At 43.6% G+C, this 26,582-nt stretch overlaps 1 protein-coding gene across 1 annotated transcript in view; it reads left to right on the plus strand.

Moving 5' to 3' along the window:
* Positions 1–26,582, plus strand: part of ADAMTS10 (ADAM metallopeptidase with thrombospondin type 1 motif 10) — a 132,753-nt gene that overhangs the window by 103,887 nt on the left and 2,284 nt on the right. Inside the window, exons 22-24 of the mRNA XM_075850091.1 lie at positions 18,836–19,040; positions 26,033–26,209; positions 26,300–26,456. Coding sequence (XP_075706206.1) covers positions 18,836–19,040; positions 26,033–26,209; positions 26,300–26,456 — 539 coding nt within the window. The remainder of the gene's footprint in view (positions 1–18,835; positions 19,041–26,032; positions 26,210–26,299; positions 26,457–26,582) is intronic.

Consider the following 26,582-nt stretch of genomic DNA (forward strand, 5'->3'; position numbering starts at 1 on the left):
AGCACAGCTTTCATTTCCAGGAGCCAAATTTGAGATGTGCTTACATAGTGTGACATTAGATGGCGACATCGATGCAAGATAAAGATTTTTGCGTGTTAGAATTTGCAAGAATGGGGTCTATCGTGACAGTTCAGCGAAACTTTCGTAATAAATATGGTAAATGTGCTCCGCATAGAAACTGCATTTCGCGTTGGGTGAAGCAATTCGAAACTACTGGGTGTTTATGCCATGGGAAAAGTCCGGGCCGCCCAAAGATTTCGGAAGAGATAGTGAACAGGATTCGAGTCTTATACGAGCGTAGTCCTAGGCTGACTAGTATGGAACTACAGGTGCCACAAACCACGGTATGGTGTATCTTACGAAAATGTCTTCGTTGTGATCCATACAGATAGCATCTTCTTCAGGAACTCAGACCACACGACAAACCGAAACGCCATGACTTTTGCATTGACTTGCAGAGCTGATTGGAAGAGGATGAATTCACTGACAGGCTGGTATTCAGTGATGAGGCTACCTTTCACCTCATTGGGAAGGTCAATCGCCACAACGTTAGAATTTGGGGCTCAGAAAAACCATGTGCCCTTATCGAGCACAAGGGGGACTCACCCAAAGTAAACATGTTCTGTGCAATGAGCAGGAGAAAAGTCTACGGTCCCTTCTTTTTTGCTGAGGATAATGTCACTGGCCACTCCTTCCTGAACATGTTAAAGGGGTTTTCTCACGAGGGACATTTATGACATATCCACAGGATATGTCATAAATGTAAGATAGATGTGGTTCCCACCTCTGGGGCCCACACGTATCTGTAGAACAGGGCCCCCTAAACCCCGTGCTAGCTTTTTGTCGGCCACATCCTGATTACATGGTCGGGAGTTATGGAAACAGCATAACTTGCTGAGCTACGCTGTTTCCGTAACTCCTATAGTACTGAATGGCAGTTACAGAAGCAGCATAGCATGCGAGCTACGCTGTTTCCGTAACTACCATTCAGTTCTCTGGGGCTTACGGAAACACGTCTGGACAGAACTGGACTACCGCTTAGACATCTTCATGTCACCAATGGAAATGACTATGAACATTTGTAGTTTATAGATAAAACTTGGATAGATAGTGTGTCCTTTCATGTTAATAAATTTGTGTTATGTTCTTTTGATTATGAATACCGAGGCTATAATTTTGCACCATCCTTTTTGAATCACCCTGTAAAATGTTACTTGCCCTGTAAGGGTATGTTCACACGTAGAGTCAAAAACGTCTCAAAATACGGAGCTGTTTTCAAGGGAAAACTGCCCCTGATTTTCAGAAGTTTTTTTGAGCAACTCGCGTTTTTCGCTGCGTTTTTAGCTGCGTTTTCGCTGCATTTTTTACGGCCGTTTTTGGAGCTGTTTTCATTGGAGTCTATGAGAAAACGGCTCCAAAAACGTCCCAAGAAGTGTCCTGCACTTCTTTGACGAGGCTGTTATTTTACGAGCCGTCTTTTGACAGTGACGCGTAAAATGACAGGTCGTCGGCACAGTACATCATAAGACCCATTGAAAGTAATGGGCAGATGTTTGCCGACGTATTGGAGGCGTGTTTTCAGGCGTAATTAGAGGCGTAAAACGCCTTGTTTACGCCTGAAAATAGGTCGTGTGAACGCAGCCTTATACCAGAGATTATAGCGACCAAAAATACTGTGTACCAGCCACAGTACAAATTTATTTAGAATGTAATAGGGTTGTCATTATTCCAGAATTTGGTCTTCGATACCGATACTTCGTGTAGTGTTGCGATTCTCGATACCAAAACGATACTTTGCCAACAATAAAAAAACCCACAAAAATAAAAAGTCCTTCCATTTTCTGACGTAAGGCATATGGTGTTATGAATTTTGAACCTCCATGTGCCTCACATTAATAGTATTTAACCCTATCATGTACCTCACACATTAACCCAATGTTGATCATTATGATTGTGAGGTACATGATGGGGTTAAGTACCATCAATGTGAGTCACATGGAGTTTCAAAATTCATAATGTGCCTCACATTAAGAAGTGATCCTCATTATTTCCCTCACATAATGGCAGCATTGGGGTTAACCCCTTAGGGACACGGTCCATTTTGGCCTCGAGGACAGTGCAATTTTTTGCCTCTTTGCATCCCATGCTCATAACTTTTTTATTTTTTGTTCGACGTAGCTGTATAAGACTTTTTTTTCTTCGGGACGAGTTGTACTTGGCAAAAATGCAGAAAGAAAGCAGTTTTTCTTTTTTCTAGCATACACCAATTATCATTACACTATACATTTGTTGAGCAGGTTATTACGTTTGGGATGATACCAAATATGTGTATATTATTTAACGCCTTTAGGATGCAGCCTGTTTTGGCCTTGTGTCACTTTATGTGGTAATAACTTGGGAATGCTTTTACCTATCCAAGCGATTCTGAGATTGTTTTCTCGTGACATATTGTACTTTATTTTGGTCGATAAATGTAATATTTATTAGTGAAAAACACCAAAATTTAGAGAAAATTTTTAAAAATTAGCACTTTTCTCAATTTAAATGTATCTGCTTGTAAAACAGTTAGTAATACCACACAAAATAGTCACTAGTTACCATTTCCAATATGTGTACTTTATGTTTGCATAGTTTTTTGAACGTCCTTTTATTTTTCTAGGACGTTACAAGGCTTAGAACTTTAGCAGCAATTTCTCACATTTTCCAGAAAATTTCAAAAGGCCATTTTTACAGGTACCAGTTTAGTTGTGAAGTGGCTTTGAGGGCCTTATACAGGGTGGGCCATTTATATGGATACACCTAAATAAAATGGGAATGGTTGGTGATATTAACTTCCTGTTTGTGGCACATTAGTATATGGAAGGGGGAAACTTTTCAAGCTGGGTGTTGACCATGGCGGCCATTTTGAAGTCGGCCATTTTGTATCCAATTTTAGTTTTTTCAATGGGAAGAGGGTCATGTGACACATCAAACTTATCGAGAATTTCACAAGAAAAACAATGGTGTGCTTGGTTTTAACGTTACTTTATTCTTTCATGAGTTATTTACAAGTTATGGGTGACATTATGGGTGTCCGGTCCGAGCATTCCTAGATGAACAGTTTCCTGGAAAGTGGATTGGTCGTCGTGGGCCAGTTGAATGGCCCCCTAGGTCTCCTGATCTGACCCCCTTAGACTTTTATCTTTGGGGTCATCTGAAGGCAATTGTCTACGCTGTGAAGATACGAGATGTGCAGCAACTGAAACTACGGCTACTGGAAGCCTGTGCTAGCATTTCTTCTGCGGTGTTGCTATCAGTGTGTGAAGAGTGGGAGAAGAGGGTTGCATTGACAATCCAACACAATGGGCAGCACTTTGAACACATTTTATAAGTGGTCAGAAACTTGTAAATAACTCATGGAAGAATAAAGTAACGTTAAAACCAAGCACACCATTGTTTTTCTTGTGAAATTCTCGATAAGTTTGATGTGTCACATGACCCTCTTCCCATTGAAAAAACTAAAGTTGGATACAAAATGGCCGACTTCAAAATGGCCACCATGGTCAACACCCAGCTTGAAAAGTTTCCCCCCTCCCATATACTAATGTGCCAGAAGGTTTTTCCAGGGAAACGCAACTCAATATTTATTGCCCAGATTCTGCAGTTTTTAGTAATATCCTACATGTTGCCCTAGTGTGCTAATGGACTGAAACACAGTCCCCAGAAGCAAAGGAGCACCTACAGGATTTTGGGGTCTGCTTTTTTTAAATTATATTTTAGGCACCATGTCAGGTTTGAAGAGGTCTTGTGGTGCCAAAACAGTGGAAACTCCCAAAAGTTACCCCATTTTGGAAACTACACCCCTCAAGGAATTTATCTAGGGGTATAGTTAGCATTTTGACCCCTCAGGTATTTTGGTATATTTATTGGAGTTAGATTGTGAAAATGAAATAAACTGCTGTTTAGACCCACGGCAGCGCTCAGAACGGAAGGAGCGCTATTTGGAATTTTTTTAGAGGTATAGTGAGCATTTATACCCCACAGGGTTTTTGCAGAATTTAGTAGAATTAGGCCGTGAAAATGAATATCAACATTTTTGTCCACTAAAATGTTGAATTTTTTTCATTTTCACAAGGGATAAAGGAGAAAAAGTCACCCTAAATTAGTAACGCAATCTCTCCCGAGTATGGCAATACCCCACATGTGGTAATAATTGTTTTTTTTTAATAGAAATTAATTAACCTTTGCAGGACTGATCCTTTTTTGCTTTTCAATTTTAGTTTTTCACTCCCCACCTTCCAAACGCCATAACTTTTTTATTTTTCCATTAATAGAGCGGTGTGAGGGCTTATTTTTTTGTGGGAAGGGTTGTAGTTTCTATTGACACCATTTAATGTACCATATAATGTACTGGGAAACCGAAAATAAAATTCATTGTGGGGTGAAATTGGAAAAAACTGTGATTCCTCCATTTCATTTTGGGTTTAGTTTTTACCGCTTTCACCGTGCGGTAAAAACGACAACTTAACTTTATTCTGCGGATCAATACGATTACGGTGATACCAAATATATATATATTTTTTTATATTTTACTACTTCTACAAAGAAAAAACTATTTGTTAAAAAAAAATTATTGTTTTGTATCAACACATTCTGAGAGCCATAACTTTTTTATTTTTTGGTCGATTGAGCGGTGTGACGGCTTATTTTTGGCGGGACAAGCTGTAGTTTTTAGTGGTACCATGTTTTGGTACATACAACGTTTTTGATCACTTTTTATTACATTTTATTTAGAGCTTTGGTGACCAAAAAATAGTGATTTTGGCGATTTAAATTCTTTATTTCTTACGGTGTTCATTATGCGCTAAAATTTACAGTTTTACTTTATTCTGCGGGTCGGTACAATTAGGGCGATACCATATGTATATAGTTTTTTTATGTTTTGCAGCGTTTGCACCATAAAATCACTTGTTTATAAAATTATTTGTTTTCTGTGTCACCATATTCTGAGAGCCATAACTTTTTATTTTTCAGTCAAAAAAGCTGTGTAAGGGCTCGTTTTTTGCAGGGCAGGCTGTGGTTTTTATTGGTATTATTTTGCGGTACATGAGACATTTTGATCACTTTTTATTCTATATTTTGTGAGGGGTGGTAACCATAGTGGCATTGTTTTTAGTTTGGTTTTTTTGCGGCATTCGCCATGCGGGAAAAATAACATTATAGTTTTATAGATTGGGTCGTTACGAACGCCGTGATACCAAATATGTGTACTGTTTAATGTTTAAATTTTTTTCCTATAATAAGAGACTTATTATAGGAAAAAAAAAATCTTTATTTTTACACTTTTGTAAAATATTTTTATTAACTTTTTTTACTTTTTTCTTTACTTTTACACTTTCTTTTTTTACTTGAAGCTCTGATCGCTGCTAGAATACATTACACTACCTAGGTATTGTAACATATTCCAACTGTCAGTGTGACATCACAGTCACTCTGACAGTAACCTCATAGGCTTCCATACATGGCAGACTCGGAGGCCGTTGTCTGGCCTCTGGGTGCTATCACATGCAGCAGCAGCGCCCACAATTGCATGGGGGCTGCCGATGTGCTACAATTCCCCTAAATGCGGCGATCGCAATCGAGCGCCGCATTTAACGGGTTAATTGCCTAAAACCGGCGGTGATAACCCGCTGATCGGCAACAGTGGAGTGTCAGCTGTCGGGGACAGCTGACCTCCCGGTTCCCGATGCACACTGTCAACAACAGTGTGCATCGCGAATGATAGTACCTGGTCCTGATAGGCTTCCATACAATTGCAGACACGGAGGCCATTACTTGGCCTTCGGTCGCCATGCTAGCCATCTGCAAACCTCACGATTTCATTGTGAGGTCTGTCGATGTGCTAGAAACCCCTAAAATGAGGTGATTGCAATTGCAATGAGGTGATTGCAATTAAGGGGTTAATTGCCGAAATCAGCGAAAATGAGCCGCTGATTGGCAATAGTGGAGTGTCAGCTGGCGGGGACAGCTGGCCTCCCAGTTCCCGGTGCACACTGTCGCCGACAGTATGCACCGGGAACCGCGAAGTAACTGTACGTCCTGGTGCGCTAAGACACTGGCCACCCGGACGTACAGTTGCGTCGTGGTGCACCTAGGGGTTAATGTATTGGGACTTTATTTTAACGTTTATTTATTGTAAAATATGTGCATTTGTGTATTATTTTTACAGATATTTTTTATTTAACATTACTTCTCTTTTTCATTTATTTAACTTTTTTTTTTTTACTTTAATGTACTGGCATATATCTACAGTTAGGTCCAGAATTACTTGGACAGTGACACAAGTTTTGGCATTTTAGCTGTTTACCAAAACATATTGAATATACAGTTACATAATCAATATGGGCTAAAAGTGCAGACTCTCAGCTTTAATTTGAGCGTATTCACATCCTAATTTGAGGAAGGGTTTAGGAATTACAGTTCTTTAACCCCTTCCCGCAAAATCACGTACAGTTACATCATGGGAGATGGACTGTTCCCGCATCTCCACGTAACTGTACGTCATGGAGATGAAGCTGGCTCAGGAGCTGAGCCAGCGACATCACCGCCGGGTGACAGCTGTATGTTACAGTTGGCACCCTGAGGTATCGGCCAGGACTGGAGCTAGCCTCCGATCCGACCGATTAACCCCTCACATGCTGCGTTGAATAGCGATCGCAGCATGTGAGGAGTTTATAGCCACCGGCGCCCCAGCAACGTGATCGCTGGGTTGCTGGTGGCTGCAAAGGCGATCGGAGGGCTAATGCTTACCTCCCGGTCCGCCAGCAATAGAATCCTCCTATGCCCCATCGTCGGCGGGGCCCAGGAGGCTTCCGGTACCATCGGCAAGATGGCGCCGGCTCAGCTTCCGGCTCAGAAGCTGAGCCGGCGTCATCAGCAGTGGGTGTCCGCTGTATGTTACAGCGGACACCCCGATCTATCGCCAGGAACCGGAGCTAGCTCCGATTCCTGGCATTAACCCCTTCGATGCAGTGATCCATTGTGATCGCTGCATCCTAGAGGTTTGTAGCAAATCGGCAGCCTTGCCACGCGATGGCAAGGCTGGCGACTGCTACCATGGCAACAGGAGCCCTAACAATGGACTCCTGTCTGCCATTATGTAAGCTGATTAGGCCCCGTCCAGAGGCGGAGCCTGATCGGCTTGCTGTCAGTGAACAACTGACAGTTCTAATACATTGCACTACATAGGTAGTAAAATGTATTAGAACATCAAACAAACTGTTGGGCCTTCAAGTCCCCTAGTGGGACTAAAGAAAAGTGTCAAAAAAGTAAAACAAAAAGTTGTAAAAAATACAATAAAAGTTTCAAATAATAACACAAAACACAATCGCCCTTTTTCCCTTATCAAGTCATTTATTATTGAAAAAAATAATAAAGCCATACATATTTGGTATCGCTGCGACCGTAACGACCTGAACTATAAAAATATTATGTTATTTATTCCGCACAGTAAACGCCGTAAAAAAAATAACTAAAAAATACTGACATAATTGCTATTTTTTGGTCACTTTGTCTTCCAAAAATTGAAATAAAAAGTGATCAAAAAGTCGCATGTACCTAAAAATGGTACCTATAAAAACTTTAACTCGTCTCGCTAAAAACAAGCCCTCATACAGCTCCGTCGACGAAAAATTTAAAACCGTTATGGCTCTCACAACTTGGCGACAGAAAAAATCCATTCTCTTTACAAAAGTTATTTTATTGTGCAAAAAGTTGTAAAACATAAAAAGTGCTATAAATTAGGTATCACCGGAATCGGACTGACCCGCAGAATAAAGGTAACATGTAATTTATAACACGTGGAGAACGCTGTATAAAAAGAACTAAAAAAATATGCCAGAATTGCTGTTTTTTGGTCACCTTGCCTCCCAAAAAAAAAGGATAACAAGTGATCAAAAAGTCGCGTGTACACCAAAATGGTACCAATAAAAACCACAGCTCGTCACACAAAAAAAAACAGCCCTCATACCACTACGTCTATGAAAAAATAAAATTAGTCAAGGCACCAATAAGCCAGGAAATAAAAATATGCAGTTGTGCCGGCCCGAGGGGAACGTTTCTTCTGTTTTAAGTGGCGAATTATCAAGGCCCCTAAAATTAGGGATCCAGGAAGGGGAGGGCCCAAACATATCTGCTGGAAGTGAGGGTGCCCGTATTATACCAGGACAACACTTTCCCAGCAAAATTCCCCAAACTTCAAAGGTGCGGAGTGCGGACCAAATGGATAATAAGTACAGACCATTTATTAGTGCGACACCGGCATAACACACATCAATGGATTATTTGATTGTTGTTTTTTACCCCACTATACCACCTGACTATGCCCCTTATATACTCCGCCCGCCTTACATGTGCCCCCACATTATAAACGGAAACACCAGTAAGACTCCAAACAAAACTACTACAAGCAAAATCCACGCTCCAAAAGCCAAATGGCTCTACCTCCCTTCTGAACCCTACAGTGTGCCCAAACAGCAGTTTACTTCCACATATATGGCATCGCCATACCCGGGAGAACCCTTTTAACAATTTTTGGGGTGTGTGTCTCCAGTGGCACAAGCTGGGCGCCACATATTGGCATATCTATTGAAAAAACATTTTCACTCTGCAACATCACGTGCACACCAATTTCTGCCAATCACCTGTGGGGTTAATATGCTCACTACACCCCTAGGTGAATACGTTGAGGGGTGTAGTTTCCAAAATGGGGTCACTTCTGCAGGGGATCCACTGTTTTGGTCCCACAGGGACTTTGCAAATGCGACATAGCGCCCAGAAACCAATCCAGCAAAATCTGTACTCCAAAAGCCAAATGGCACTCCTTCCCTTATGTGCCCTACTCTGTGCCTAAACAGCAGTTTATGACCACATATGTGGTATTGTCATACACAGGAGAAGTTGCTTTACAAGTGTTGGGGTGCTCTTTTACATTTATTTGTTGAGAATATGAAACATTTTCAGCTAAAACTACGTCTTATTGAAGAAAAAGGATTTTTTTTATTTTCACTGCCCAATTCTAATAAAATCTATGAAACACATGTGGGGTCAAAATGCTCACTACACCCCTAGATGGATTCCTCAAGGGGTGTAGTTTCGTGAATCGAGTCACTTTTGGGGAGTTTCCACTGTACTGGTACCTTAGGAGCTTTGCAAAAGTGACATGGTGTCAAGAAACCAATCCAGCAAAATCTGTGCTCCAAAAGCCAAATGGCACTCCTTCTCTTCTGATCCTTGCCGTGTGCCCAAACAGCAGTTTATAACCACAAATGGGGTATTGCCGTACTCCAGAGAAGTTGCTTTACAAATGTTGGGGTTCTTTTATTCCTTTATTTGTTGAGAAAATGAAAAATGTTGAGCTAAAGCTACATCTTATTGGAAAAAAAGGATTTTTTTTATCTTCACTGCCCAATTCTAATAAAATCTATGAAACCCCTGTGGGTTCAAAATGCTCACTACACCCCTAGATGGATTCTTCAAGGGGTGTAGTTTCCTAAATGGAGTCACTTTTTTGGTGTTTTCACTGTTTTGGTCCCTTAGGGGCTTTGCAAATGTGACGTGGTCCATTCCTGCTAAATTTGATCTCCAAAAGCCAAATGGCGCTCTTTCCCTTCTAAGCTCCGCCGTGTATCCAAAAAGCCGTTTATGACCACATGCGGGGTATTGTTTTACTCGGGAGAAATTGCTTTACAAAATTAGTGGTGCATTTTCTCCTTTTAGTCCTTGTGGAAATTAGAAAAAGTTAGCTAAACCTACATTTTCTTTGAAAGAATGTAGATTTTCATTTTCACGGCCTACTTCCAATAATTTCTGCAAAAAACCTTGCGGGGTCAAAATGCTCACTATACCCCTAGATAATTTCCTCAAGGGGTATAGTTTCCAAAATGGTGTCACTTTTGGGGGATTTCCACTGTTTTGGTACCGCAAGAGCCTTTCAGACCCGACATGGAGCCTAAAATATTTTCTAATAAAAAGGAGGCCCCAAAATCCTCTAGGTGCTCCTTTACTTCTGAGGCCGGTGCTTCAGTCCATTACCGCACTAGGGCCACATGTGGGGTATTTCTAAAAACTGCAGAATCTGGGCAATAGATATTGAGTTGCGTTTCTCTGGTAAAACTTTCTGTGCTACAAAAACAATAGATTAAAAATGAATTTCTGCAACAAAAAAAAAGAAATTTGAACATTTCATATCTACTTTGCCTTAATTCCTGTGAAACATCTAAAGGGTTAAGAAACTTTCTAAATGCTGTTTTGAATACTTTGAGGGGTGAAGTTTTTAAAATGGGGTGACTTATCGAGGGTTTCTAATATATAAGGCCCTAAAATCCACTTCACATCTGAACTGGCCCCTTTAAAAATAGCCTTTTGAAATTTTCTTGAAAATGTGAGAAATTGCTGCTAAAGTTCTAAGCCTTGTGATGTCATAGAAAAATAAAAGGATGTTCAAAAAACGATGCCAATCTAAAGTAGACATATGGGTGATGTTAATTAGCAACTATTTTGTGTGGTATTACCATCTGTCTTACAAGCTGATACATATAAATTTAGAAAAATGCACATTTTTGCAATTTTTCGCTACATTTTGGTGTTTTTCACAATTAAATACTTAATGTATCGAGCAAATTTTGCCAGTAACATAAAGTCCAATGTGTCACGAGAAAACAATCTCAGAATCGCTTGGATAGGTAAAAGCATTCCGGAGTTATTACCACATAAAGTGAAACATGTCAGATTTGAAAAAATTGGCTGTGTCCTGAAGGCCAAAACAGGCTGTGTCTTGAAGGGGTTAATACATAGGTGCCCCTTTTTCAAGGGACCAAAAGTAATTGGACAATTATCTCAAAAGCTGTTTAATGGGTTGCATGGGCTATTCCCTCGTTAATCCATCATCAATTAAGCAGGTAAAAGGTCTGGAGTTGATTCCAGGTGTGGCATTTGCATTTGGAAACTGTTGCTATGAACCCACAACATGAGGTCAAACGAGCTCTCAATGCAAGTGAAACAGACCATCGTTAGGCTGAAAGAAAATGAAGAAATCCATCAAAGAGATAGCACGAATGTTAGGAGAGGCCAAATCAACAGTTTTTGAAAAAAAAAATGCACTGGTGATCTCGTGAACTCCAAAAGGCCCTTTATGTCCACGGAAGACAACAGTGGTGGATGATCACGGAATCCTTTCTATGGTGAAGAAAACCCCCTTCACAACATCTACCCAAGTGAAGAACACTCTCCTGGAAGTAGGTGTATCAGTATATAAGTTTAGTATAAAAAGAAGACTTTATGAGAGCAAATACAGAGGGTTCACCACAAGGTGCAAACCATTAATCAGCCTCAAAAATAGAAAGGCCAGATTAGACTATGCCAAACAACATCTAAAGAAGCTAGCTCAGTTCCGGAACAGCATTCTTTGGACAGATGAAACTAATATCAACCTGTACCAGAATGATGGGAGGAAGAAAGTATGGAGAAGGCTTGGAATGGCTCATGATCCAAAGCACACCACATCCTCTGTAAGGCTGGGTTCACACAACCTATTTTCAGACGTAAACAAGGCGTATTATGCCTTGTTTTACGTCTGAAAATACGGCTCCAATACGTCGGCAAACATCTGCCCATTCATTTGAATGGGTTTGCCGACGTACTGTGCAGACGACCTGTAATTAACGCGCCGTCGTTTGACAGCTGTCAAAAGACGACGCGTAAAATTACAGCCTCGTCAAAAGAAGTGCAGGACACTTCTTGGGACGTTTTTGGAGCCGTTTTCTCATAGACTCTATTGAAAACAGCTCCAAAAACGGCTGAAAAAACGGCACGAAAACGCCGCAAAAACGCCGCGAAAAACGCCGCGAAAAACGTGAGTTGCTCAAAAAACTTCTGAAAATCAGGTGCTGTTTTCCCTTGAAAACAGCTCCATATTTTCAGAAGTTTTTGGCTCAGCGTGTGAACATACCCTAAAACATAGTGGAGGCAGTGTGATGGCTTGGTCATGCATGGCTGCCAAAGGCACTGGGTCACTAGTGTTTATTGATGATGTGACTAAAGACACAAGCAGCCGGATGAATTCTGAAGTGTTCAGAGATTTACTTTCTGCTCAGATTCAACCAAATGCAGCAACGTTGATTGGACGTCGCTTCACAGTACAGATGGACAATGACCCAAAACATGCTGTGCAAGCAATCAAGGAAGGCAAAGAAGTGGAATATTCTGCAATGGCCAAGTCAATCTCCAAATCTCAACACGATCGAGCACGCATTTCACTTGCTTAAGTCAAAACTTAAGACAGAAAGACCCACAAACAAGCAACAACTGAAGACCACTGCCGTAAAGGCCGGGCACAGCATCACAAAGGAGGAAACCCAGCGTTTGGTGATGTCCATGGGTTCCAGACTTCAGGCAGTCATTGCCTGCAAATGATTCTCTACAAAGTGTTAAAAAAAAACATTTTATTTATGGTAATATTAATTTGTCCAATTAGTTTTTGAGCCCCTGAAATGAGGAGGCTGTGTAGAAAAATGGTTGCAATTCCTAAACGTTTCACAGGATATTTTTGTTTAACCCTCTTGAATTAAACCTGAAAGTCTACACTTCAATTGCATCTCAGTTGTTTCCTTTTAAATCCAATGTGGTGGCGCGCAGAGCCCAAATTATGAAGATTGTGTCACTGTCCAAATAATTCTGGACATAACCGTATATGCCAGTACTTTTAGCTTGTGTACTGATTGTACACAGGCAGTTGTTACGGCATACCTCAGTATGCCCTAACAACAGGAAATATGGTGAGGTTCAATGGACCCTGGGCTGTCTGGGATTCCCTGTGAAGCAATTAAAGGGGGTCCTCCGTTCTCAGATTCCTTTTGAATGCTGCGGTCCGTTTTGATACCGGCAGTCAAGTTTATAATGGCGAAGATAAAAGGTTTCTTTGATCTCCGCCTTTAGAGCGGGGCTGCAGCTGTGTATTACTGCTGCTGATATGATGCGGCTGGTGCTGAACTAATGAGTGGCAGGCACTAAAGACAAAGAACATGGCGGGCACTTTGCAGTAGTCTTTAGGGCTGGCTCCGCCACTCATCAGTGCAGCGCCGGCCGTATCACAACATGCTAATGACTTTATTCATGTATTACAATGAATTCACGATATTTAGATGCATCACGCAACCCCAGAATGTAATAGTATCCCATGTATATTCAAACCCCCAACCAGACCCCTATTTAAATTTTAGACCTCCCTACCAGACCCCTAAATAATTTCAGACCCCCGACAAGACCCGTAAATTATTTAATATCACAGCCCAGACCCCTAAATTAATTCAAAGCCCAAACCAGACCTCTAAATTAGTACAGACCAAAACTCTATATAAATTCAGACCCCCTATATACATTCAAACACCAGACCCCTATTTCAATTCAGACACCAGAACCATAAATTACAGGGGTTTTTCTGGTTTCAGCAAATTAATGTTATTTTTTGTATAATTAAGAGTTTTACAATTTTCCAATATGCTTTCTGTATTAATTCATCACTATTTTCAAGATCTTTGCTTGTTGTTATTAGGTCAGAACATTCATTGTTTACTTCCAGTGGATAATATTCTGTCCATGGGCATGTGATGGTGCCACGATCTGTGGCTATGTGGACCCACTGGGCCGTACCGCCATAGCGGTATAGCAGCTGGCCAAACAGGGTACAAAGTCAATGTCTATAGTTCAGATAAATGTACCTGTGGCAATTCAGACAGTAGCAATGGTTTATGCTCGGAGGAACTCTGGCAGCAGGCAGACAACAGGTGTGGTGAAACACAGCGGGTGTAGCAGGCGACAGAACACGACTCCAACTCTCTATAGCACAGGAAAACGGAAGCACGGGATACAGGATACAGGTAGCAGGAACGGGAACACTGGAAAATGGGGAACACTCAAGGGACCATTTGCAAAGACTGACACGGGTAGGTACAAACACACTCAGGCAATGAAGGAAGGGGCAGGGCTCTTCTTATAGTCCAGGGTGAACTGTTAGCAATCAGCTCAATCTTTAAGGCTGGACCGAACTCGCGCGCGCACCTCGGTGGTCACTGCGGAACAGGACGGCCGCATTTGCTGGCATCTCTGGAAAGAAAGGCGTCGTCAGGATGAGAGGAGTTCGTGGTAAGCGACCACGGACGTTACAGATGGACACATAGGTTCTGGGATTGTGGCAGTATGTGTATCAGAGCTGTGTCTTCTAACAATCCCAGCACCCGTGTGTCCATCACATGACCATGGACAGAATTTAATCCACAAAACAACAAACATAGATCTTGAAAATCATGTGGAATAATACAGAAAGTGTATTGGAAAATTATAATACTTTTAATTATACAAAAAATAACATTAATTTGATAAAACCAGACAACCCCTCTAATTTAGACCTCAGATCCCTATAAAAGTTCAGACCCTTAGATAAATTCAGACACCTGACTAGACCCCTAAATAAATTCAGAACCCAGACCAGATCCAAAAATGAATTCAGACCCCATTCCCCTTAATAAATTCAGACCCCAGACCAGATCTCAAAATTAATTTAGACCCCACACCAGACCCCAAAATGTATTCACAAACCTGACCCCTATATAAATTTATACCCTGACCAGATCCCTATATTAATTCAGATCCCTAAATAATTTCAGATTCCCAAAAAGAAACTTAAATTAATTTAGACCCCAGACTGAACCGTTAAATTAATTCAAAGCCCAAACCAGACCACTAAATTATTTAAGACCAGAATCCTATATTAATTCAGACCCAAGACCTAAATTTTCAGACCAAAACACTATATAAATTCAGATACCTATATGAACTCAGAACCCCGACCAGACCCCTAAAATAATTCAGACACCGGACCCCTAAATTAATTTAGAACAAAGACCAAACCCCTAAATTATGAATCCTATTTAAATTCAGCAGCCTATATAAATTCAGAGACCTATATAAATGAAAACCCCAGATCGGACCCCTACAGTAATTCAGACCCCAGACCAAACCCTTCAAATATTTTAAGCCAGAACTCTAAAAATATATATATAATTTTAACCCCTAGACCCCTATATAAATGCAGACCCAAGAACCTTGAATTAAATCAAACACTAGACCCGACCCAAAAATAAATTCAGATCCCTGACTAAGGGGAAAAATTGATTAAGACTGCAGACCAGATTCCTATATAAATTCAAACCCCGACCAGACCCCTATATAACTTCAGACCTTCGAACCAGTCCCCTGTATAAATTCAGACTCCAGACCAGATCCCTAAATTATTTCAGACCTCAGACCAGAACCTATATAAATTCAGACCTCTATATATAAATTCAGACCCAAGAGCCCTTTATAAACTCAGACCAGTATATAAATTCAGACCCCTAAATTAATTCAGACCATAGACGAGACCCCTAAATTATTTCAAACCAGAACACTATATAAATTCAGACCCCTTCATAAATTCAAACCCCACACCGGATCCCTAAATTAATTCAGACACTAGATTAAATCCCTAAATTATTTCAGACTAGAACCCTATATAAATTCAGACCCTTAAATAAATTCAAACCCCAGGCCCCTATATAAAATGTAGACCCTAAATTAATTAAGACCCCAGAACATACCCCTAAATTAATTTAGACTGCAGACCAGAGCCCACAATTCATTTAGACCCAGACCAGAGCCCTATATAAATTCAGACCCCCAACCACTTCCCTATATAAATTCCAACCCCCAACCAGTCCATATAAATTCAGACCCAAGACCCCTATATACATTCAGACTTTATACCAGATCCCTATATAAATTCAGATCCCCGACCACACCCCTATCTAAATTCATACTATCGACCAGACCCTTATATAAATACAAACTCCTATAACAAATTCAAACCCCAGACTCAGGTGCGTAACTAGGAAAGACTGGGCCCATAGCAAACTTTTGACTGGGGCCCCCCCTCCCCCGGGTGTCACACATCCCCCCCCCCCCCTTGTAGATAGTGCCTTTTTTACAAACCCCCCCTTTTGATAACGCCATACAGCCCCCCTGTAGATAATGCCATACAGCCCCCTTTGTAGATATCTACAGAGGGGGCTGTATGGCGTTATCTACGGGGGGGCTGTATGGCGTTATCTACGGGGGGACTGTATGGCGTTCCCTACAGGGGGGGACTGTATGGCGTTCCCTACAGGGGGGGACTGTATGGCGTTCCCTACAGGGGGGGACTGTATGGCGTTCCCAACAGGGGGGGGCTGTACGGCACTATCTACAGGGGGGGCTGTATGGCGCTATCTACAGGGGGGCTGTATGGCGCCATCTACAGGGGGGCTGTATGGCGCCATCTACAGGGGGGCTGTATGGCGCTATCTACAGGGGGGCTGTATGGCGTTATCTACAGGGGGACTGTATGGCGCTATATACAGGGGGGACTGTATGGCTCTATCTACAGAGGGGGCTGTATGGCGTTATCTAGAGGGGGGTCTGTATGGCGTTATCTACGAGGGGGGGCTGTATGCCGTTATCTACAAGGGGGGGCTGTATGGCGTTCCCTACAGAGGGGACTGTATGGCGTTACCTACAGGGAGTCTGTATGGCGTTCCCTACAGGGGGGGTCTGTAGGGAACGCCATACAGCCCCCCCTGTAGGGAACGCCATACAGCCCCCCCCGTAGGGAACCCCATACAGCCCCCCCTGTAGGGAACGCCATACAGGCCCCCCCCCTCTGTAGGGAACGCCATACAGCGTTCCCCCCTGTAGGGAACGCCATACAGCGTCCCCCCCCTGTAGGGAATGCCATACAGCATCCCCCCTCTGTAGATCGGCCATACAGTCCCCCCTGTAGATAGCGCCATACAGTCCCCCCTGTAGATAGCGCCATACAGCGTCCCCCCTCCCAAAAAAATGCGACCTACAGTGTGTCCTAATAAAAGACATGTATCCCCTCTCCACAGGATAGGGGAGACATGTGTGATCGCTGGCAGCGATAGGGAGAACGGGGGACTGAAAGTCCCCCTGAAGTTCTCCATTACTAACCTCTGACTTCCGGCGTCTGCGCAGCTCACTAAAAATGAAAGGAGTGCTGGTCACGCATGCGCACAAGCGGGACCGGCGCTCCATTCATTTCTCCGGAGCTGCCGACACAGACCCCGGAAGTACGAGGTTTGTGATGGAGAACTTCAGGGGACTTTCAGTCCCCCGTTCTCCCTATCGCTGGCAGCGATCACACATGTATCCCCTGTCCTGTGGATAGGGGATACATGTCTTTTGTTTAATGGCAGAGCGGGGAGATACCTCCCTGCTCTGCCGTACTGTTCAGTGGCGTCCCGCTGTAGCAGCCATAGCGGCTGCTAGCGGAGCCTCCGGCCACGGTGGGGGACCCCCTCATGCCGCGGGCCCCGTAGCAGCCGCTACTGCTGCTACGGCGGTAGTTACTCCACTGCCCAGACTCTAAATTATTTTAGACTCCACACCCTGAATTAATTTAGATCATGGTCATAATGCTGGGTTGGGTGCACCGCCACACACTGCGCCCCTAAGCTGGACGACATCAGGACCCATTGTGGCGGCTCCTGAAGCTGAAGAGGAGCCTGGGACTGGGGAAGGTAAGTATTATTTGACGTTATCTATTCGATAAATCCAATAGATGGCAGCCAAATAAAAAAATGATGCAATGGCGATTGCCAAAATTGCTCCCACTAAATGCTCCCCTGGGATTCCCGCTAATATTCTGCTGGCAATACGTGTGAATGGGGCATTACAAATATTTTATAATAAAATGAGCAAGCGGAAGAATGAACACGTGGCAGATTTCTAGAATCCACAGCATATTTATTACTGATGCAAAGTCCAAGCTAAAAGTGACTTCAAAAGCGGATTTCTACCACAGATTTTCTAAAAAATTATGAAGAAATCCAAAAAAAATTCCTTATGTACCTATCCTTGCGGTCTTCACCTTTAAAGCAGGAGATTAAACTAGATTTTGTTTGTTTTTTTAAGTTAGAGAAGGAGTTTTTTTGGGGGGGTGACCTCAGGGCCAACAGCTGTTTGTTGTATAGAACATTAATGTTTGTAAAATAGTATTAGTACATATATAAAAGAATCAGACACAGAGCATAAATAATAGTACTCTTAGGGCCTATTCAGACGAACGAAGCTAACGTCCGGGTGTATAACTGACAGCACACTGACTGAGCACTGACCAATTTAATTCAATAAGCTCATTCACATGGGCAATTTTCCGCACGGACCGTCGGTCCGTGCAGGAAAAAAATCGCAGCTTGCGCAGGTTTGGTCCGATTCTTGCGTTAGGCTCACTCGTTCAAGTTAATATGTCAGTAAAAAATAGTACCGCACACTGACGCTATCCGAATTCAGTCCGTTTTTCACTGATGCGTTGCTAGGAGAAGCTGAAAAAAAAAGCAGTCAGGTTTTTTTACTGACGTGAAAAATTGATGACACAATATTGATTCAACTCTTTTACAATGCTCATCTGAATACAGCGTATGTCCTATATACACAGTACAAAACTGAAGCACATATAATATAGTACAAGTATAGTAAATCTATAATAGTATCGATTTCTGCCATGGTACATATATTGTTGCCACCAATGCTGCTCACATGTCTTGATCTTCCTATCTTGACCTCTTCATCCAGCATCACCCCCCAGAGTCCATATTGAATTTGTTCCTATGCTCAGGCACCCAACTGAAGCTGGTTGTAAACAGAGACATGTATAAAGAGTGTGTATATTGTTTACCATCAATAATGGCAATTGCTTCTATATTAGGTGGGCAATAGGTTCATGGTCCGAATGTAGCCGAAGCTGCAATTCTGGTGTGCGTTCCCGCAGTGCAATCTGCCAGAGGAAGGTTTCATCAGGGGAAGATAAATCTCTGGATGATAGCAACTGCCCAACACCTCGCCCTACCATGCTGGAGCCCTGCAACACCAAAGCATGCCCACCAGAGTGGGTCGCACTGGACTGGTCTGAGGTACCAAGATAACTTTATATAAATGTTGAACTTTTTTATTTTTTTGGAAGACTGTAATAGTACTTATAGTATAAGAGCCTGTACATTTTTTTCAATCATTAAGCAGGACTTAGGAATTTCAGCTGACAGTAAACTTAACTATAACAATGTCAGGCAGCTGCTGCAAAGGCAAATAAAATCATGGGGTACATCAAAAAGGGCATATATGCACATGATGATAACATAGTTCTGCCACTTTATAAATCTCTAGTCGAACCACACATGGAATATTGTACACAGTTTTGGGCTCCAAAGCACTAGAAAGACATAGTAGAGCTTGAGCAGTTCAAGGCGGGCATCTAAAGTAATGAATGGAATGGGTGGACTACAGTACCCAGAAATATTATCAAAAAAGATGGCTGAGGGGTGACCTAATAACTATATAAAAATACATCAAAAGCCATTACAGAGATCTCTCTCATGAACTATATTTATACCCAGGACCGTAACTATGACAAGGGGGTATCCTCTACGTCTAGAGAGTAATGGCCGAAAACAGCCCCGTAATTTCAGCCGTAACCGCATGTGCAGGCGCTTGAACGGCGCGTCCAATATGGACCTAATTGGCGCTGCTTTTCATTGGAGTCAATGAATAACGGCTCCAATTACGTCCCAAGAAGTTACAGGACACTTCTTTGACGCGGGCGTCTTTTTTTACGCCCCGCCTTTTGACAGCGGGGCGTAAAAAAAATGACCGTTTGAACAGACCATCGTAAGACCCATTCAAATGAATGGGCAGATGTTTGCCGACGCTATTGAGGCGCATTTTCGGACGTAATTCGGGGCTAAAACTCCCGAATTACGTCCGTAAATAGTGTGTGTGAACATACCCTAAGGGTATGTTCACATTGGGTGGATATGCTGCGTAAAAGTACACAGCGTATCCGCCTTAGAGCACGCAGGAAATTATGGACGAGAAACTGTTCCAAATTGTGGTGCAGTTTTTTGAGGGGCGTGTCCACGGCAGAAAACAGCAGGTTAAAAAAAAAAGCTTATACTTATACCCTTATTCTTGCCAACGCGTCCCTCTGACGTTCTGCAACCCGGCCTCCTGGGATGACTCCTGGGATCACGTTTCATCCCATGTGACTGCTGCAGCCTGTGATTGGACGTCAGAATGATGTGTCGCCATGACTCTGGGTAAGGCCTCATTTACACGAGCGTGTGCGTTTTGCGCGCGCAAAAAACGCTGCGTTTTGCACGCGCAAAAGGCACTTGGCAGCTCCGTGTGTCATCCGTGTATGATGCGCGGCTGCGTGATTTTCGCGCAGCCGCCATCATAGAGATGAGGCTAGTCGACGCCCGTCACTGTCCAAGGTGCTGAAAGAGCTAACTGATCGGCAGTAACTCTTTCAGCACCCTCGACAGTGAATGCCGATCACAATATACACCAACCTGTGAATAAAAAAAGACTTTCATACTTACCAAGAACTTCCTGCTTCCCCCAGTCCGGGCTCCCGGCCGTTGCCTTGGTGACGCGTCCCTCTCTTGTCATCCGGCCCCACCTCCCAGGATGACGCCGCAGTCCATGAGACCGCTGCAGCCTGTGATTGGCTGCAGCCTGTGCTTGGCCTGTGATTGGCTGCAGCTGTCACTTGGACTTTACTGTCATCCCGGGAGGTCGGACCGGAGTTATCGGTAAGTCAGAACGTCTTTTTTTTTTTACAGGTTCCTGGATTTTCGGAGCGGAAGTCACTGTCCATGGTGCTGAACCAGTTTAACGCTTTCAGCACCGTGGACAGTGACTGTCTCCTGACGTCGCGTACCCGAACATTTTTTACCGGTTTCGGTCAAAACGAGTTTGGCCGAACCCGGTGAAGTTCGGTGCGCTCATCTCGAATTTGACACTCCGTTTGGATGTTTGTAAACAGAAAAGCACGTGGTGCTTTTCTGTTTACATTCAGGAGTTTGACAGCTCTTGCGCGAATCACGCAGTTCGCACGGAAGTGCTTCCGTGCGGCATGCGTGGTTTTCACGCACCCATTGACTTCAATGGGTGCGTGAGTGCGCGAAAAACGCACGATTATAGAACATGTCGTGAGTTTTTTTCTGCGCACACGCGCTGAGCGCAATTCACGCATCGTCTAAACTGCCCCATTGACTAATATAGGTGCGTACGACATGCGTGCAAAGCACGCGCGTCGCACGCGCGTATATTACGTTCGTGTAAATGAGGCCTAAGTATAACCTTTTTTTTCCTGATTTTTGCAGCCAAATCACAGCTTTTCCACCGCAAAAATCACAACATCTGTTACTTGTTGCGGATTTTACATCCCAATTGAATTCAATGTGGAAAATTCAAAAACAGAAAACCAGCTACTGTATTACGCCGCAGATTTTCCGCAATGAAGTACAATGCGGAAAATCTGCAGTATTTACGCTACGTGTGAACATACACTAAGGGTGGTTAATTATCAGGTGTCAATACTCTGCACATGCCAGCAGCATGAAAAGAAAGCCTATTAGGGTTTACTCACATGTTGCATTCATATTGTGTTTTTTGTCTAGATTTTTGCAAAGTCGTGACGAAACTGCAGTGTTTTCTAGAAAATCACGGATAAAACGCAATATTACCACAACTTGTGACTACACCCTCAGACTATGTTCATATGCGGCATATTTGTTGCAGACATTTCTGTGACTGCGAAATTTGTCCCGTATGTCTGAATGCTCTTGAGGTATAGAGACTGACTATAATTAAGCTGGCCTTTTTCTTGGCTTTATGCACTGTTAGGGTATGTTCACACGGCCTATTTACGGACGTAATTCGGGCGTTTTTGCCCCAAATTACGTCCGAAAATAGCGCCGAAAATAGCGCTGACAAACATCTGCCCATTGAAAGCAATGGGCAGACGTTTGTCTGTTCACACGAGGTGTAATTTACGCGCCGCTGTCAAATGACGGCGCGTAAATAGACGCCCGCGTCAAAGAAGTGACCTGTCACTTCTTTGGGCGCAATTGGAGCCGTTACTCATTGACTCCAATGAATAGCAGCGCCAATTACGTCCGTAATGGACGCGGCGTTCAAGCGCCTGCACATGCCGTTACGGCTGAAATTACGGGGATGTTTTCAGGCTGAAACATCCCCGTAATTTCAGCCGTTACGGACGCCCTCGTGTGAACATACCCTTAGGGTATGTTCACACGTCCTAACAAATTACGTCTGAAATTACGGAGCTGTTTTCAGGCGAAAACAGCTCCTGAATTTCAGACGTTTTTGCAAGTACTCGCATTTATCGCGGCGTCTATTACGGATGTAATTGGAGCTGTTTTTCAATGGAGTCAATGAAAAACGGCTCCAAAAACATCCCAAAAATGGACATGCACTTGTTTGACGCGGTCGTCTGTTTACACGCCGTCTTTTGACAGAGACGCGTAAAATTACACCTCGTCTGAACAGAACATCGTAAAACATTGCAAGTAATGGGCAGCTGTTTGTAGGCGTAATGGAGCCATTTTTTCAGGCGTAATTCGAGGCGTAAAACGCCGGAATTACGTCTGAAAATAGGCCGTGTGAACATACCCTAACAGTTCAGTCACTGGCGTAGCTATAGGGGTCGCAGCGGTCGCAATTGCGACCGGGCCCCGAAGCCAGGGGGCCCACAGCCGCCCGCACCACATCAATAAAAAGTTACTATAGTAACTCGGGCCGCGGGCCCCTGTTACTAAAGTAACAGACTGTACTTACCTTCCTGGTTCCGGATCGCAGCGGAGGTCCTGACGTCAAGCGCTGTGCGCAGCGCATGACGTAACAGCGCTATGCGCCGCGCACAGCATCAAGACGACAGAACTACCGCCGCGGCTGAAGAGGAAGGTAAGATTAGCCCTGACTGGCGAGGTCCGACTCCCGGGACCCGCCAATCAGCTGTTTTGAAGGGGCCGCAGCACTCGTACGAGAGCTGCTTCCCATCATTCCGGTCACTTCATTCCGGTCACACTGTGAATTGGTGTCGGCGATTCACAGTGTGAGTGAGTAGTGAAATGAAGGGGAAGCAGCTCTCGTACGAGTGCTGCGGCCCCTTCAAAACAGCTGATTTGCGGGTCCCGGGAGACGGACCCCGACACATCAGCTATTGATGGCCTATCCTGTGGATAGGCCATCAATGTTTAGGGACTGCACAACCCCTAAGCCTACGATGTAGCAGGCTTAGGGGGCCCATGAGACAGGATCACAGATTGTGTGATGCTGTCTGCTGGGCCCTGTCTGCTGGGCCCTGTATCTAAGCCAATCACATGGTAGGCTTAGATACAGGGCCCATGCGTGATCCTGTCTGCTGGGCCCTGTATCTAAGCCAGTCACATGGTAGGCTTAGATACATGGCCCATGCGTGATCCTGTCTGCTGGGCCCTGTATATAAGCCTAGCACACTGTAGGTTTAGATACAGGGTCCAGCAGACAGTAATCTTATACTGTATAAGATTACTGTCTGCTGGACCATGTATCTAAGCCTACGTTGTGGTAGGCTTAGATACAGGGTCCCACAGACAGTATCACACATGGGCCCTGTATCTAAGCCTAACATGTGTTACTAATCGTTGTTTTTTTTTGTGTTTTCTTACAGGTTCGGTCGTTGGACTACGTCGGATTCCAGGACTACTTCGATGACGGCTTTTTTTTTTATTATCAATAAAATGCTTAATGAGGGTTGTGTGTTTTTTTTTTTTATTTCAATAAAATATTTTTTCTATGTCTTTGTTTTTTTTTTAAACTATATTACTACCGCCTTAGTAATGGCCGCTGGCTGATTGACAGCATCCATTGCTAAGGCGGGGCTTAGTGTTAGCCGGTGCAGAGGCTAACACTAACCCCATTTATTACCCCGGTACCCACCAACACCAGGGGTGCTGGGAAGAGCCGGGTACGATCCAGTACCTGACCATCTGTAGAGATGGTCGGCCACTGGGGCGGCCGCAGGCTGGTAGTATCAGGAAGGGAAAGGCCAGATACAGTGGCCCTTCCCACCCTGGTAATGCTAGGCTACTGCTGCTGCTTTATTGTATCTGGCTGGTTATGAAAAATTGGGGGGACTCCACGTCATTTAAAAAAAAAATAATAATAATTGGAAAGAACAATGTGGGGTCCCCCCCAATTTTCATAACCAGCCAGATACAAAACAGCAGCAGCAGGCAGCATTACCAGGGTGGGAAGGGCCACTGTTTTTGGCCTTCCCCAGCCTAATACTACCAGCCTGCAGCCGCCCTGGTGCCTGGCCGTCACTGCAGATGGACGGGTACTGGTTCGTACCCGGCTCTTCCCAGTACCCCTGGTGGCGGTGGGTACCCGGGTAATAATAGGAGTTAGTGTTGGCCTCTGCACCTGCTAACATTAAGCCCCGCCTTAGTAATGGAGGTTGTCAATCAGCCGGCGGCCATTACTAAGGCGGTGATAATAAAGTTTAAAAAGATAGAAGCACATAGAAAAAATATTTTATTGAAATAAAAAAACACAACCCTCATTAACCATTTTATTGAGAATAAAAAAACGCCGTCATTGAAGTCCTCGTATCCGAAGTCCAACAACCGAACCTGTAACACAAACGCACAAAAATAATTAGTAACACAAAGAAGCAAAATTATTATTCTTACCTTTCCTGGGTCCAGCGCTGGAGCCGCAATGTCAGCGAGCTGAGTCCTGTATCTAATCCGATCATGTGTGATACTGTCTGCTGGGCCCTATATCTAATCCTATCATGTGTGATACTGTCTGCTGAGCTGTGTATCTAATCCAATCATGTGTGATACTGTCTGCTGAGCCACTGTACCTAATCCTATCATGTGTGATACTGTCTGCTGAGCCACTGTATCTAATCCTATCATGTGTGATACTGTCTGTGAGCCCTATATCTAATCCTATCATGTGTGATACTGTCTGCTGAGCCACTGTATCTAATCCTATCATGTGTGATACTGTCTACTGGGCCCTATATCTAATCCTATCATGTGTGATACTGTCTGCTGAGCCGCTGTATCTAATCCTATCATGTGTGATACTGTCTGCTCAGCCACTGTATCTAATCCTATCATGTGTGATACTGCCTTCTGAGCCACTGTATCTAATTATATCATGTGTGGTATTGTCTGCTGAGCCACTGTATCTAATCCTATCATGTGTGATACTGTCTGCTGAGCCAATGTATCTAATCCTATCCATAGTTTATAGGGTCATAGTGCTATAGATATGCTATGCTGTCTCCTATACACACATTTTTTTTTGGGCGGACACATATGTATTGGGGCTATTTCCCCTGACATTTTAAGCCCTGAGGGTATGTTCACACGGCAGCGTCCGTTACGGCTGAAATTACGGTGCTGTTTTCAGGAGAAAACAGCACCGTAATTTCAGCCGTAATGGCATGTGCAGGCGTCTTTCGCTGCGTCCATTACGGACGTAATTGGAGCTATTTTTCCATGGAGTCCATGGAAAACGGCTCCATTTATGCCTGAAGAAGTGACAGGCACTTCTTTGACGCGGGCGTCTTTTTTACGCGCCGCCTTTTGACAGCGGCGCGTAAAAAAAATGACCTTCGGCACAGAACATCGTAAGACCCATTCAAATGAATGGGCAGATGTTTGCCAACGCTTTTGAGCCGCATTTTCGGACGTAATTCAATGCTAAAACGCCCGAATTACATCCGTAAATAGGGTGTGTGAACCCAGCCTTAGTGACGCCCCGGCTGATAGTGCTGCATTGTTGGGTTACTTAGGAGACCCAGCGATGCAGCTGAAAGCTGCGGACCGTCGGCCATGAGGAGTTTGTGGGGGGGGGGGCCAATAAGAACTTTTGCATCGGGGCCCATGAGCCTTTAGCTACGCCCCTGAGTTCAGTCAATGAATAACATGAAAGAATAAGATAGATGTGTTTTAGTTACTACATTGAACAGAAAGCCTATGCCGGGCTAGAAAGTAAATAAAAGTAGAACCAGTGAACAGTTCTCCTATTCTTCTTACTATAGTGCACTCCAAGCTGCGGCCCTGGGTATAGACACAGAGTTGTCCTTTGCAAGTCAGGAGACAATGAGAACACACTGTCACCCTCCCAATGCCAAGCAAAGGATAAGCCTGCAACCAGTATGAGGTGTACACTGCAACGTTGTCCCCCACCTCGCTGGGTGACAGGTGAATGGGCTGAGGTATGGATCAAAAAATAATATCCCAAAAATAAAATGCTTGCAAGACTGAAATTACAGTTTGTGATGATTATTTAATCAATTTTTCCCCAGTGTTCAGCACATTGTGGACTTGGACAGCAGAGACGTTCTGTACAGTGTGTAAGCCACATAGGACAGCCGTCAGTGGAATGCATAGAGTCTCTGCGCCCCCCTGCTATGCAGCAGTGTGAAAACAAATGTGAGGCTGGACCGTCTGACAGTCCAGATGGTAAGAATTTCTCAGATTTACTAAAAAATATAAATATCTTATTGGTACAAACAATGGCTTGCATCTGGGCGCTTTGTTTTTATTCTTACTCTTTGTTACTATATATGTTTTCTCTTCTTCAAATGT

The sequence above is a fragment of the Rhinoderma darwinii genome, chromosome 1, assembly GCF_050947455.1.
Source record: "Rhinoderma darwinii isolate aRhiDar2 chromosome 1, aRhiDar2.hap1, whole genome shotgun sequence".
NCBI lineage: Eukaryota > Metazoa > Chordata > Amphibia > Anura > Rhinodermatidae > Rhinoderma > Rhinoderma darwinii.